Genomic DNA, 15,429 nt, shown 5'->3' on the forward strand with positions numbered 1-15,429 from the left:
ATTTCTCTGTACCTCAGTCACTTCACCTGCCAAATGGGGATTGAGACAATAGTATTTCTCATGAGGCTCTTATGAGGGCTACACCAGACAGTGCATAAAGCAGAGTGGGGGCTGGCTCTCCCCCAGTGGGGACAGTGGGGAACCAGCATAAGGACCAGTCTGTTAAATTAGAGCTGGAAGGAACCTCCCTCACAGAGCACTCTCCACATTCCCCCAACCTCAAGGAGTGACTTGTTCAGGTTCACTCAGCAAGGTTGGGCCCCTGCTCAGGTTTCTAACTGTAATATTTATCATACTCCTTTGTACCAGACTCAGGATTCTGTATTTATTTATTTGGCCACGTCAGATCTGGGCTCTCCAGTTGTGGTGCTTGGGCTCAATAGTTGCACTGTGTGGGCTTATTTGCCCCAAGGGATGTGGGATCTTAGTTCCCTGACCAGGGATCAAACCCTTGTCCCCTGCATTGCTAGGCAGATTCTTTAACCAATGGCCCATCAGAGAAATCCATATTTATCTTTTTAAATCCTCATGGCCACTGTGCAGGGCAAATGTTCTATTGTTTTTTAACAGATGGAGAAATTGAGCTTCAGTGACGTCCGGCAGTCGGCCCAGCCTAACACTGTAAGGGTCAGAGCCTCAATTCAAATCCAGTTCTCTGATTCAAAACCCACATTTTCCTTCCAGTCCCTGGGGCATATCTTAATGTCTAGCTCAGCTGATATAGGGACCAGAGTATGCCCTATGAACCTGGGGAGGAGGCGGGGTGCCTCTTCAGAGAAGATCCCTCCTGCTCCTGAGGGAAGCAGACCACAGAGAGGAGAGGGCTGTAACTGGCCTGAGGGCAGGGACAGGGAGACAGCATGCTCCGCCTGCTCTCACTGCAGATAATATCAAGCAGGTAGATGGTGATGCTTCTGGGAAGAATGGAGGAGGACAGGAGAGATGGGCTGGTAGTCAGTGGAGGGCTTAGGGTCAAGGAAGTCTTTCTGAAGCTGGGAAAGAATTAAGCTTGCTGTGGGGGCAGAGCCGGGGCATGGTAGTGGGGAAGGATAGTCAATTATGGAGCAAGGTCCCAGCCTAGGCTGGAGAGGTTGAGCTTGAGAGACCCTCAGGCCTCCTAGTCTCTAAAATGGATGCTGATGTGGATAAAGGTGAAAACAGAAGGCCGGAGGTGATGGAGATGTGCCCCCAACTACAATGGAAGGGAACTGCCTGGAGCAGAAGGCCTGCGTCTAAGCACACTGAGGGTAGAGATCAAGTGGGCAGGATGAGCTGCAGGGGCTGGGAAACCTCAGAAGGGGCTGAGTGCAGAGCAGATGAGATAGATGGGTGTGGGACCGGCAGGACAGGCTTGGAGGGCCAGAGGTAGTGGGCTTCTGGGGTCCACAAGGACTGAGGTGGGGGTGACTCAGTGCGGACCACGGGCTGGAGAGTGCAGGCCTGAGTGAAGACCACTGCCAGCCGGGGCAGGAGCTGCTGAGAGGCGCTGGGAAGATACCCCGTGACGCCGCCAAGGGGCAGCAGCAGATCTGGCAGGTGAAGGAAATGCGTGGGAACAAGCCCAGACCCAGAGTCTTCTTTGCTGTATCTGTGTCTGTCCTTCTGGGAGGGACCACCTTTCCTTCCAGCACGCCCGGTTAATAAGGTTCAGGGAGAGTGCTCTGTCAGGTCAAATCTCTTTTCTCTATGTTAAGGAGCCAAAGCATAGGTAATAATGAACAAAACAACAACAACAAAAAGCAGGTTTCGGGCCCATGTCGTAACACAATCTGTACAATTCTGACGTTACCACATATGACCCTGCAACGGGTACCACTTGAGATTTCTGATGTCCCAGGAAATTATCTCCCTTGACAACAGGTGAAGCCTCTGTTCTTTGGCGACCCCGCAGCAGGAGCTGCACACGTGCCTCCCTCACACGCCGCCCGCCCCCCCACCCCTCAGTTCTGCTGTCTCTGCTTGCTCTCTTGCCACTGGTGGCCAGGAGCACCTCTCAGATGGAGGTGAAACAACTCTTAAGAACTCCCCTTTGGGGACATCCCTGGTGGTCCAGTGGTTAAGACTGGGCGCTTCCAATGCAAGGGACGTGGGCTGGATCCCTGACTGGGGAACTAAGATCCCACATGCTGTGCAGTGCAGCCAAAACAAACAAAAAAACCTCTTTTAAAGCTCTACTATCCATGGCTCACGCCTTCCCTAGGGCGTGGGGATGAGGGTAAACGGTTTTATTTTCAAAGACTGACCTCACCTCACTGACGTCAGGTCAGTCATAAGAGGTGGTGCAGTCAAGCTACTACAAGTAAGGGCAATTGCTGAGAAGCAATCTGATAATTTTCAAACTCTTCTTGTACCACTGCCCCCACATATACCCACTTCCAGGGTTCTGGTGCCCCAGCAGTTCTTGGTACTCCCCTGAGGCTTGCAGTGTATGGTTATATAGGTTGTGCACTGCACATAAGTCCTACTTCTAAAGGAGCACAGGTCACATCATAGACACAGATTTGTTTTATCACAGTTTCTCAGAAGCTGGCGGTAAGGCATCTTGAGGTGGGGAAGAGGGCATATGAGCTATTCTAGCCCTAGCTTTCTCAGTGCACTGTGCTCCGAGTCTTTGAATTGCTGGAATCCTCTAGCCTGTCAGGTCAACTTGGCCTCTCACCCTTCAAGTTCCTTCCTGGCGAGGCCTTCTTGACTAGGCATGATATGCTCCCCGGAGCCCCAGAACTCTGGACGCACACCTCTGATTTTCCACCTCATAAAGGATGTTGTCTCTTCTGGCTGAAACATCATATTCACTTTTCAATCTGCTCCCATGCCTGGCACAGCTTTTAGTATGTGCTCAGTAAAATTCCGAAGGCAATGGCGCCCCACTCTAGTACTCTTGCCTGGAAAATCCCATGGATGGAGAAGCCTGGTAGGCGCTAAGAGTCGGATACGACTGAGCGACTTCCCTTTCACTTTTCACTTTTATGCATTGGAGAAGGAAATGGCAACCCACTCCAGTGTTCTTGCCTGGAGAATCCCAGGGACGAGGGAGCCTGGTGGGCTGCCGTTCTATGGGGTTGCACAGAGTTGGACACGACTGAAGTGACTTAGCAGCAGTAAAATTCTGTTGAAGCAAGAATATTGACCTGTCAGCTTAACTTATCAAAAGCTTAGGACTGAGAAATAATCATTAGCAAAAACTGTCTGGAACGTCATGGGCCCAGTTAGTCTTTGAGCAGTTATTTTCAGATCAAGCAAACAGATTGGAGCCATACAGTTGGAGAGTGCTGTTCCCCAGGCCTTGAATACCTTTTACCAGTTTGGCCCACGCCTGGACTGGTGCTGAGGGACACTGTATGAAATAAATACTTCTGCAGTGTTTACATCATGACTACCTAAGAGGCCGTTTCCTGAGGTCCATGAAAAAAAGTTCTATGATCTCTATGCCAGGAATATTTTTGCTTGTTTTGAGTATGATAGTGTGTTTTATTTAGCAGTTACTTGGTTCCTGGGAAGTGCAGATAAACTTGTGACCAACTTTCTGTTTTGTAATATTCATTTTTATTCATTCGGCTGTGCTGGGTCTTAGTTATGACACACAGGATCTTCGTTGCCACAAATGGGACCTTTTGTTGAAGCATGCGATCTCTTAGGTGAGATATGTGGGACCTAGTTCCCTGACCAGGGACTGAACTCAGGCCCCCTTCATTGCGAGTCTTAGCCACTATACCACCAGGGAAATCCCATTTCTATGATGGGCACTAACTTTGTCCCATCTTCTCCAGAAGACATTTATGTTTATTCGAAACAACCTTTTTGTATTGTGGTGAAACATTCTGGGAATGAGGCAGGTGGCAGCACCTGCTCTGGGTATGCAACCATCTCAGGCAGAGTTGGGTCTGGAACCCAGGTGCTCTAACTCCATCAGGCAGATACAAGAAACCACGTGGAAAGGAAGTGATGCTTCTGGGTCAGCCTCTGGGGTTTCCCAGGGACAGTGAGACTCTGCCACAGACACCATCCTTCACTACAGTAGGTCTGAAAGTGAGGACCATGTGTCTCTAGAGTGGATGGCTGGAGGCACCAGGACAAAATAGTCATTGCCTAGGTGAGGTTAGGACTCAAAAAACCATCATTTTCAGATGCATCTTGGTTCTGAGAAAGTATTTTCAGACAACTTTAATAGTGGGACAAGACAAATACGGTGATTTTGGTGCCTGAAGATGGCCCGGGTAGGGTGGAACGCTGTGAGTGGATGCGGGAAAACCAGCCTGTCCCAAGCTATGGTTTAAGAAGGTCCGCCTGCGGCTGGCAGTCGGTGGGGCCTTAGAGGCTCTTCAGGATCTCACTAGCCGCTTCTCTTGCCTGCAGCTCTGTCGAAGATGCACTGGACACCGGAACACGCCCAGCCCCTCAACCAGTGGCCAGAGCAGCACCTGGACGTCTCCTCCACCACCCCGTCGCCGGCCCACAAGTTGGAGTTGCCCCCTGGGGGTCGCCAGCGCTGCCACTATGCTTGGGCACACGACGACATCTCTGCCCTCACTGCCTCCAACCTCCTCAAGCGCTACGCCGAGAAGTACTCGGGGGTCCTGGACTCGCCCTACGAGCGCCCCACCCTGGGCGGCTACGGCGACGCCGCCTTCCTCAACGGCGCCAAGGGGGACCCCGAACCCTGGCCGGGGCCAGAGACTCCTTACCCCTTGGCCTCGCTCCACGAGGGGCTCCCGGGAACCAAGTCGGGCAGTGGGGGCGGCTCTGGGGGTCTCGGCGGTTCCCCGGTTTTAGCCGGGAACCTGCCTGAACCCCTCTACGCCGGCAACGCGTGCGGGGGCCCGTCGGCGGCGCCGGAGTACGCGGCGGGCTACGGCGGGGGGTACCTGGCGCCGGGTTACTGCGCGCAGACAGGCGCCGCGCTGCCCCCGCCGCCCCCGGCCGCGCTCCTGCAGCCCCCGCCCCCGCCGGGCTACGGCCCCTCGGGGTCTCTCTACAACTACCCCGCGGGGGGCTACGCCGCGCAGACGGGTTACGGGGCCCTCCCGCCGCCGCCCGCCCCGCCCCCGGCCCCCTACCTGACCTCCGGTCTGGCGGCGCCCACGCCCCTGCCCACGCCGGCCCCACCCCGGCCGTCACCCGCCTCCTACGGTTTCCAGGGGGTAGCGGAGGCCGGGGTGTCGCTGAAGCGCAAGGCTACAGACGAGGGAGCCGAAGGCCGCTACCGCAAGTACGCCTTCGAGCCCGCCAAAGCCCCGGCGGCCGACGGCGCCTCCTACCCCGCCGCGGACAACGGCGAGTGTCGGGGCAACGGGTTCCGGGCGAAGCCGCCAGGAGCGGCGGAGGAGGCGTCAGGCAAGTACGCTGGTGGCGTCCCCCTCAAAGTCCTGGGCTCCCCCGTCTACGGCCCGCAACTTGAGCCCTTTGAGAAGTTCCCGGAGCGGGCCCCGGCGCCGGCTCCCCGCGGGGGCTTCGCGGTGCCCTCAGCAGAGCCTCCTAAAGGTGTGGACCAGGGGGCTCTGGAGCTGGCGACCAGCAAGATGGTGGACTGCGGACCGCCGGTGCAGTGGGCGGACGTGGCGGGCCAGGGCGCGCTCAAGGCGGCGCTGGAGGAGGAGCTGGTGTGGCCATTGCTGAGGCCGCCCGCCTACCCCGGCAGCCCGCGCCCGCCGCGGACGGTGCTGCTCTTCGGACCGCGGGGCGCTGGCAAAGCTCTGCTGGGCCGCTGCCTGGCGACGCAACTAGGCGCCACGCTACTGCGCCTGCGCGGAGGCACGCTGGTCGCGCCCGGCGCTGCCGAAGGCGCGCGCCTCCTTCAGGCCGCCTTCGCGGCTGCGCGCTGCCGCCCGCCCGCGGTACTCCTCATCAGCGAGCTGGACGCGCTGCTGTCCGCCCGGGACGACGGCACGGCCGCCGCAGGCGCGCTGCAGGCGCCGCTCCTGGCCTGTCTGGACGGCGGCTGCGGTGCGGGAGCGGACGGCGTGCTGGTCGTGGGCACCACTTCGCGGCCCGCGGCCCTGGACGAGGCAACCCGCCGGCGCTTCGCTCTCCGCTTCTACGTGACGCTGCCCGACGGCCCGGCCCGCGGGCAGATCCTGCAGCGGGCGCTGGCCCAGCAGGGCTGCGCGCTGAGCGAGCGGGAGCTGGCCGCCTTGGTGCAGGGCACCCAGGGCTTCTCTGGGGGCGAGCTGGGGCAGCTGTGCCAGCAGGCGGCGGCCGGGGCAGGCCTCCCGGGTTTGCAGCGCCCCATCTCCTATAAGGACATGGAGGCAGCGCTGGCCAAGGTGGGCCCTAGGGCCTCACCCAAGGACCTGGACTCGTTCGTGGAGTGGGACAAAATGTACGGTTTCGGACACTGATGGCGCACCAGGAGGCCGAGGGAGCTGCCGCCCACTACCGGCCCCTCGGTTGTGAAGGGTCTTCTTTAACCCCACCGGGCTGGGCTGGGGCGTGCCGGAGTGAGGGGTGTGGGGGCTGCCGGTGGATTTTTTTTTTTTTCCCGTGGGAAGGAAAATGCTTGTGCTAGGCAGAGAGATGCCATATGAGCTGTGTACTCAGGTTTTTTCCTATTTATTGTGGACGGGAAGCTCGCCATCTCTGCCCCGCGGAAGACTGGCCCCGGGGCCTAGGGAACTCCTGCTCTCTCGCCGCAATCCTTTTGTCTCCTCGCTGTCTGAACGGCTCCCTCCCCTTTTCCTCGTCTCCCTTTCTCTGCTGCTGGTGGTTTTCTTTCTCCGTCGCTTTGTCACTGACCATACACCCTTCTCTCGCTCCCCGGCTCCAGCCCTGATTCCCTTTTGCTCCTCCCCGCCGTGTCGTCTGTCACCTTCAGTGCTTCTGTTTCTATCCCTCGCTCTCCAGCCTCTCTGTGTCTTGGTCCCTCTCCCTGCCTTCTGTCCCTCACATTCAAAGACTGCAGTGTCCCTTTGCAGAAGATCTGGAGGTTAAGGGGCTGAGGAAGAGGAGGTTCCCTTCTCCCCTCATCCAGCTGAAACCTTAGGTCTGTGGGAGTCAAGCAAAAAAGAAAAACACCCAATGAAGGGGTTTTTGTTGTTTTTGAGGAGGAAAATTCCAGAAATGTAGCTTGTTTAATATTTTAGGCCTCTTATTTTTGTAAGATGTGTAGAATTTGCTGTTTTTCTTTTGATGACTCAGGAAGAAACTAACCTCAGAAAGAATGTTAGATTTTGGCTGCTTTCCTGTGTGTGTGCCCCCCGCCCCCAGCCCATCAACCCCTTCAGCCCTAGGGAAGCAGATTCTCTCAGAAGACTCAGAAAGTGAGACCTGAGGGGAAGGGGAGAGGAAGACCGAGAGGCCACACTCCAGCCCCTGCGCTTCTTGGGACAGAAGCAGAATGTATTGCAGGGGCCTCCTCCTCAGGGCCAGGGTTGTAGGCAGGGGTGATGAGGACTGAGCTGTGGCATTTGGAAGGAGGTAGGTCTTGCTCCCTTCCTGCTGCTCTTCCTGTAGGCGCCACCCCTCAGCTGAGTAGCGTGTTTTGTGTGCAGGGTTGGTTATCCAGAGTTGGGATGCCCTTGCCCACTGCCTGCCCCAGAGCTAGCAGGTAGGCTGAGAGGGCCCAAATGGGAAGATGACCCGGGTCGAAAGTCCCCAGAGAGGTCATCCCACCTGGTCCCTGTCTAGGCAGAGGTCTCCTGTACCTTCTGCTAAGAAGATTTCCTCCGGAGGGAAAGTAGTCTGGCTACAGGTCTGATTGGGCACAGAGCTCATTGCCGACTCAGCCTCCACGGTCTGCTGGGAGGCTTTGAGGAGGGGTGAGTGGGTGGCCGAGCATTGCAGGAGAAGGTTCTGAGGGGACTCTTGCCTCTCCTGTTCTCTTAGTGCCCTAGGCCTAGGGCTCCAGGGGCTATGAGAGGGTGGAGGAGATGGGCAGCTGTGTTCCCCTGAATAAACATTGGACTTTTATTCTCAGTCCCACCCAAACTCTCCACCAGAAGCCCAGGCTTAGGCGCCCTTCCTTGTGAGAACTGTATTCTTCTTCCCACCAACCTTCCTGTGATGGGGCTTTGGAGTATTTTGTACCCCCTCTCTGTTGGGGAGCCCCTCTCACAACTCTGACCTTTGGTCCAGAGGTGGGGGACAAGCCACCACCCCACCTCTCTCTCCCACCACCCTAGCCTGCCCTGTTTACCACCACCTTGACAGCTCCTGGAGTGTCTCCCACCTCCCACTCCCAGCTGGAAGGAAGTCCAAGGGGATGTTTCAGGTGCCAAGGTGCGGAGGGTCTGTGCTGGCCTAGGAGTGCTAACAGGAAAGCTGCTCTGCTTTCTCTTCCTCCCTGCCTTGGTCCCTGACCTTCCTTGTGCTCCTTGGAGCTGGCTGACTGAAGGGCTACGGTGCCGCAAAAGCAGTGGGTGCAGGGCCTTGGCTGTGAGAAGCCCATGGGGGGAGCAGCGAGTGAGCAGGTTCTCTCAGGTGTGTGTATGTATGGGGGGATGGGGGGGATGGAGGGCATTGGGGAGGGGGTTTGGGATCTCAGCCATCCCTTCAAGAGGCAGACAGCTCTGGGGGTTGGGGGGAGGAGCTCACTGACCGAGACCCAGGGCCCCCACCACCTCCTCTACTGGCCTTGGGGAGCTTTGCACAAGGAGACAGCCCCCAGTCTACTAGCACCTACCTCATGGGCACTGGGGCGAGTGGGAGAAGGGCAGGTCCAGCTCTGGCAATGTTGGGGGGGGGGGCATACCAAAGAATCCAGGGGCAGGGATGGGGGGAGGGCAGGCTGGCTCTCTTCTTCCTTGACCCACGTTGGGGTTGGGGTCCTCCCCTCCAGCTGTAACCATTTCTACCTCATGTTGATGCGTGTTGTACATGGATGTATTTATCTCCTGTCTGATGACGCTCTGCAGTTCGGTCTGTCTACCTCAGAAGAGACTGTATTTTAAAAGAAAAAGTATGACACAGTATTAAAGCGATGACACGTGGTTTCCAGAGGATTTCTTGGGGGCAGCAGGATGTGGGGAGCCCTCTGGGAAATGCCTGGGCTTCCAGGTCTGCTGGTGCCACGGATGTGGCTCTGTGGGTGTGTTTGTTTCTTCAGCAAAATGTGACCATTCCTGTTACTCTGGCACTGTTGAGTGCCTACCACATAAGTGAGACCACCAGGGGGGAAAACCCCTCGATAGGGACGGCCTGCCTGCAATTCTGAGCTCCCAGAGGCTCAGTGTTGGGGCTGACTTAGCCTCTGAAGCATTAGGGATGAAGGGCTCGTGTGTTTGCCGAGTGAGTGAGTGGGTGAATGAATAGATGAGTGCTGAAGAGGAAGTTTCACTTAGAACCTGGCCAGCAGCCCTTGGCCAGAGCTAGGATCATCCTTGGATGGAGGGAAAGGGGACAGAGGGCAGGGTGGGGACACAGTGTGTTCTAGTCTTTCAGGCCACTTGGAATCCTTCGTCCACCACCATCTGCCAATCCCCACACTGACAAGTCAGCATAAACTGGGACACAAAAAACTGGGGAGGAACATCTTGTTAAAAAGGCTCTATGGAGATACCCATGAGAGGTTTGGACCCACAACTGCCTGAGGACTTGAGTGTGCTCAGCAAAATGATCAAAAATGCATGGAAGGGACAGGGAAGCAGGCCCCCTGGCTTCTGCTGGCCCAGGCTTAAAGCCTATCCAGGGCTTTCAGGAGCCAAAGCCCGCCCATGGCTAGACTCTATGAAGCAGTTTCCGCTCGGAGAGAAACAACTGGTGTGTCTGGGTATGAGGGCTCCAGCACAATGAACTACGGCTCAGTGAACCCAACCCTCTCGGCCCTTGGCGGTCCAGATCCCCCTTGCTCTCTAGTTGGTTTATTGCACACCTACTCTGTGTAGACAGCACTCAGGATACAGAAGTGGTTAAGTACAGCCTCAGTTCTGGAGAGCCCACATTACAGGATGGGAAGAGGTCAACAATGGATCATTTGAAAATACAGCTAGATAAAGCTGCTCAAGGAGAGACCTTATCAAAATTTTTATATTCTCGCATCTGGCACAGTGTTTGGTGCACATAGGAGACCCTGAATGTTGACTAAATCCTCGAATTCACTTCTAGGAAGCGTCCTGATGGAGGATGCACAGGTTATTTCGAGAATGCCCAGAAAAGACCCTAACTCGTGGTGGTGGTGGTGGTGGTGGTATTGGCGCTGGGTCAGAACAACTTCCTGGACGGGTTTGGGTGGGTTCAGCTTGACAAAGCTATGGAAGCTGGAAACTGTACCATACCTGTGACTATAGTTACAGGAGCACAGAGTGAGGGCAAGAGTGAGGGGAAGGGAGGGGAACAATGGGGTCGCAAGGCTGCACCAGGAGGCTCTTCCATGCCCCTGAAGAGCTGAGGCTCCTCCATGAAGCCTGTGGGGGGGGGGAGGGGGGTTAGTCACTGGTGGACAGGGACTGATTTGCAAGTGAAGAATTCACACACCAATTCAACAAATCTTTAACTGAACACCTGTTATGCACTAGTTGCTACGGGGACAACAGGTAGCCCTTATAGTCAAATGGGGTCGCTTCCCAGGCACAGTGGTAAAGAATCCACCTGCCAATGCAGGGGACGCAAGACAGGTGGGTTCGATCTGTGGGTCAGGACGATCCTGTGGAGGAGGAAATGTCAACCCACTCCAGTATTTCCTGGAGGATCCCATGGACAGAGAAGTCTGGTGGGCTACAGTCTGTGGGGTCACAAGGAGTCAGACATGACTCAGCACACACACACACAGTCAAATGGGGGAGACAGTATGAAGACGGAGCTGTAGGGTGCTGTGGGAGCAGATGGGGGTGCCTAGAGAAGACATAGGGCCAAGGGTGTGGGTGGGAGGCAGGGAGGGCATCCCAGAAAGGACTTGTCAGCTGAGGAGTGACAGGCAGAGCGGGGAGTGCAGTCCAAGACCTAAAGAAGCACCTGAGCTGAGCTTACTTGGGGAAAGGAAGCGAGTTCAGTCCCCGTGTGTGGAGGCGGCATGGGGACTTGAGGACCACTTACCGTATCCAAACAGAGCATGAGGGTTTGGATGCACCTGCGGGAGGACAGGAAAGGGTAGAGTCTATCCATATTCAGTAGGTAATAAGGCTTCCCATGTTGGCTAGCGGTAAAGAACCCGCCTGCCAAAGTAGACGTAAGAGACTTGGGTTCAACCCCTGGGTTGGGAAGACAACCACTCCAGTATTTTTGCTTGGAGAATACCATGGACAGAGGAGCCTGGTGGGTTACAGTCCATGGAGCTGCAAAGAGTCAGACACCATTGAAGCAACAGCAAGCAGGTAATAAGAAAACTTGGGAATTGACTGGATATAGGAAATAAGGAGAGTAAGGGGTCTAAGGTGGAGGGTGAGGGGCGGTAAATGGGAATCAAGAGATGTTGGAGACCTGCTAAGTTTGACAGAAATAGGCCAGCCAGGAGGCCTCCAGCGGGCATTTCAAAAGAAGGGCCCGGGATCCTAGCCTCCAGTCCCCTTACCGATCCCTGGGTATCGAAAACTCACTTCAGCCCCCGGGGTTTTGTGAGATCCTCCCCTCGGAAGTCCTGTTTCTGGGTATTAGGAGATCCTCCTCCAAGTTCTGCTGGAGGACCCCTTTCTCATCCCTGGATGCTTCCCCCGACCCTAGTCCCTGGATGTGGGAACCTCCTTCCTGCCACCCGTCCCTGGATGTTGGCGCCCCTCCCCCGCCCGCGGGCATTCGGAGCTCCTCTCCCCACTGGCGGTGTGGATCGCAGTCACCGCCCGGCGATGGCGGCACGGGCTCCGGCGGGGGCCCTGGCGCTGGCGTTCTGGGGCTGGGCTTTGGCTCCGGCGGGGGCCGTGGACGCCATGGGCCCTCACGCGGCCGTCCGCCTGGCCCAGCTGCTAACCCCGGAGGAGTGCGGCCACTTCCAATCGCTGCTGAAGGCGCCGGAGCCGGACGTCGAGGCTGAGCTGGCCAGGCTTTCGGAGGACCAGCTGGCTCAGCCCGAGCCTGTGCCCACGTCGGCGATGCCAGGCCAACGGCGGCGGAGGCGCGAGGCAGCGGGGAAACCGGCGGCCGAGGCTGCCGACGTGTCCGACGGCTGCCGGGAGGGGCTGGCGGCCTGGCTGGCCGCCGAGGCCCCGTCCTTGTCGTGGGACCGCGTGGCCCGGGCCCTGCGGCGCAGCGGCCGCCCAGACGTGGCCCGGGAGCTGGGCAAGAACCTCCACCAGCAGGCAACGCTACAGCTGCGCAAGTTCGGGCAGCGCTACATGCCCACAGCCGACGCCCCCGCTGTCCCCGCCCCGGCCCTGCGTTCCCGCCGCTCCTCGGTTCCCGAGCCCGACTGGGACAAGCTGGAGCTGATCGTGGAGCGACTGCCCCAGGGGCCGTATCAGCGGAGCCCCGCGGGCTGGGCCGGGCCGCTGGCTCTCGGCTTCCTCACCGGCTTCGGGGGGGCGCTGGGCGTCGGGGCGCTGCTCATCCTACTCATTCCGTGGATCACCGGCGGCGACGGCGACTGGGTGCGGCTGGGCAGCCCCCGGCCGCCCACCCCGCCCCTGCTTCGGTCAGCCAGGGCTCCTGGCTGTGGGGAAGCGGAACCACTCTTGACTGCAGAGCCGCTGGCGTCCCCGGCGGCCTGGGCTGCAGGCGGGGCCCGTACCTCCTTGCCCCTGTGACCCCAGCTGTGCAATGGCAGCACAGACCTGGTGGCGCTTTTGACATATAAAAGTTACAAAATACGTAAAGGTGGGAACGACAGTTTATCAGTTGGTTGGAAATGACTGCATAGCCAGTGGGGCTGCCAGTGGAAGAGGAGGGGCTCAGGTGCCAGTCGGCCGGTTAGGGTAGGAGAGGCAGGCCCTCCCAATTCGTGTCCGCTTTAGTTCCGTCATCTTGCGCTTACTCTTCCACTAAGAGCTACCATTGAGCACTGTGTGCCAGGCCCTAGGCTAAGCAGTTACATAATTTGTTACCCTCTGTAGAAACCCAAGAAGGAAGATATTATCTACATTACACATAAGGAAACTGGTCACAACTAGATAGTGGCATAGTCAGGTGTTTGAATGCAGAGCTCCTTTGAACCAAAAGTTTGAGCGCAGAGGGGATGATTTGTGAGCAGCAACGGAGCTGGGGAAAAAGGAGGAGGACACAATGAGATGCAGAGCTTCAGTTTACTCTGAGGCCCTGCTGGAGCTGCGCCCACTTCCAGGGGTTGCTGCGCCCACTTCCAGGGGTTGCTGTCCCCAAGCTGCTTTCTCCACTCAGGCAAGGCCTCCTGAAGCTCTCCCTGGAGTCCCAAACTCTCCCTACCCACCTGAGTGGGTGAGGCACTGCCAGCCCCACTGAGGGAGCTGAGCCTGGGTGAGCCCCCACACTGACTTCACTCAGACTGTGCTCCCACCACGGGGAAGGACAGCAGATGCCCTGGGGTCCTGCTGGGTGGGCATCCCTGGGCCGAGGGGCTCTGGTGCGAGAGTAATGACAGAATGACAGGCCAGTCCAAGAGGAGAGTTGAAAACAAGATTGACGTAACCCTTTATTGCAAATTCTAAAGTAAAAAGATGTACAGTACAAAGTAAAATTGAAATTTCAGACTATAAACTTCCAATCCACTTATACATTCTCATTTCTCAAGCATTTCTGCCATTTCCGCATAAACGGAACAGGGAACAAGTCGAGTGGGTGAGGGAAGGAGATACAGCAAGGGTAAAAGAATTGTGTCTAGAACAATCACAAACCCCAGAAGCAAGTGAAAGGAAAGACATTTTCTCGACCTGCTGTCCTGGTGATGAGAAGCGGGGGTGGTTGGAGCAGTGCAGTTTAAAATGGCTCTCAGAATAGCAGCATTTATGGTACCATTTCATCTTCCGCAAGTCCAAATAAATACTTTGCCCTTCCCTAGTGCCTTTGCCTCTGTATCTCAAAAAACACTTTACAAAACATTTAGTTAAAGCCTCACAACACCCCTGTGAGGTAGGTCAGTATTATTATCCCCATTTTACAGACGGGGAAACTGAGGCACAGAGAGGTTAAGTGACTTGCCCAAGGCCACACAGCGAGTCAGTGGTCGAGCTAGGGATGGAACACAGTTCTGTCCCTTTTCTGGAACCACTGGACCGCGCTCCCCTTTACCTATATACATTCTTCACACACACACACACCACACGTGCACACCTGCCCACCCCACCCCACTTAGCCTCTATGTACAGCAAACAGCAGTGGGGGGCAGGGGCAGGGGGTGCCTCAGGAGTGTTTTGACAGGAAATCTTGGTGCTCTTGGAAGGGGAATCCAAGAAAGCAGAATGCTGAGCCACAGCCCAGATGGCAAAACTTGGGCCCCTCCCCACCCAGACTCCCTCTTCTCTCCTGATGTCCCCCCCTGGCTGGCTAGCTGCAGCCAATTCTTTAGGGGGTGGGGGTACCTGAAAATGAACGAAGCTTTTTGCAAAACTTTGGGCAACATCTGAGAAAAGAAGAGGCATCATTACAGAAGATGCCCAGGACTCAGTCACTAAGTCACAACCGTGGCCATCTAACCTCCACAGCAGGCCTGGAGGCTGGGGGCCGAGAGGGGAGGATGGGGACTGACCTACCAGCCATCTCTCTCCAGAGCGGAGCTCCTGGAGCGGACTAGAGTGGGCACTTCAAAATCCTCCTGAGTGTTCCTGGACTGGGAGACGTGGCCTAGAGAGGGGTGTCCCCAAAGCGGGGCAGGGGTGGTGCCAATGAGACCAGCCGAGTCTGCTGGTTTGTGGGTGGGGGAGATGGAGGGCAGGGCCCAGCAGTAGCTAGCAGAGTGGAGGCTGTTGGGCATTGTGCTCACCCGAGCTGTGGGGCGTTGGAATGGTTTTCTTCTTAAAGTACTGGTGAAAAAGGCAGGAATAAGGCCAGCCTAGCTGGGTTGGCTGGCATCATCTCTGGGGGATCTGCCGGGGGTGGTGAGGAACAGGTATCGTGGGGCTGGAAGCAGCGGCCCAGCAGGGGAGGAATGCCACACACAGTGGGTGGGTGGGGACCTGGGGAGATCAGGACTTTGCTTTTCTCTCCAATCTTGGCTTTTTAGCCAGAACTTAGTGAGAAATCCTCATTTCTCTCTCTCTCGTTCCCCTCCTTTCCCCAAATGTGCTAAAGTCCCACTTCCCAGGTATAAACAATATTGGGTCAAGCAACAAACGCACACCAAGACAGGCTTCCCTTGTACAGTAAAAAGGGTTGTTTTTGTTTCCTTTTGGCTTATAGAAGTGATGTACTTTTCATCACGTCTTGGTTAGAGCAGTGCTGGCCTCCATGCATTCACTAATACACTAGTCTTTACTATTGGTCTTTTACAAGCTTACGTTGGTTGCAGCAAAAAATGAGAGAACTCTGGGCATTGCTGTTCCAGGGGCTTTGACTGGGAGTTTCTGTTAATCTCTCCTCAGTCAACTTCTGATGCCAAGAGTGGCTCATTCAGAGGGGTGGGTGCAAGGCAGCCGACTTGGGAAGTGCCTCCTGCTCTCG

The 15,429-nt window shown here is 56.5% G+C and overlaps 2 protein-coding genes across 2 annotated transcripts; both read left to right on the top strand.

Moving 5' to 3' along the window:
* Positions 1-1,432: 1,432 nt before the first annotated feature.
* FIGNL2 (fidgetin like 2) lies at positions 1,433-6,338 on the top strand. Its single transcript, XM_068969755.1, has 2 exons — positions 1,433-1,536; positions 4,357-6,338. The coding sequence occupies exon 2, from the start codon at positions 4,368-4,370 to the stop codon at positions 6,336-6,338; it is 1,971 nt and encodes a 656-aa protein (XP_068825856.1). The 5' UTR covers positions 1,433-1,536; positions 4,357-4,367.
* Positions 6,339-11,711: 5,373 nt separating this feature from the next.
* Positions 11,712-12,605, top strand: TMDD1 (transmembrane and death domain 1). The gene has a single exon (XM_068971421.1). The coding sequence runs from the start codon at positions 11,712-11,714 to the stop codon at positions 12,603-12,605; it is 894 nt and encodes a 297-aa protein (XP_068827522.1).
* The last annotated feature ends 2,824 nt before the right edge of the window (positions 12,606-15,429 follow it).

Source organism: Capricornis sumatraensis, chromosome 4 (assembly GCF_032405125.1).
Source record: "Capricornis sumatraensis isolate serow.1 chromosome 4, serow.2, whole genome shotgun sequence".
In the NCBI taxonomy this organism is placed as follows: Eukaryota; Metazoa; Chordata; class Mammalia; order Artiodactyla; family Bovidae; genus Capricornis; species Capricornis sumatraensis.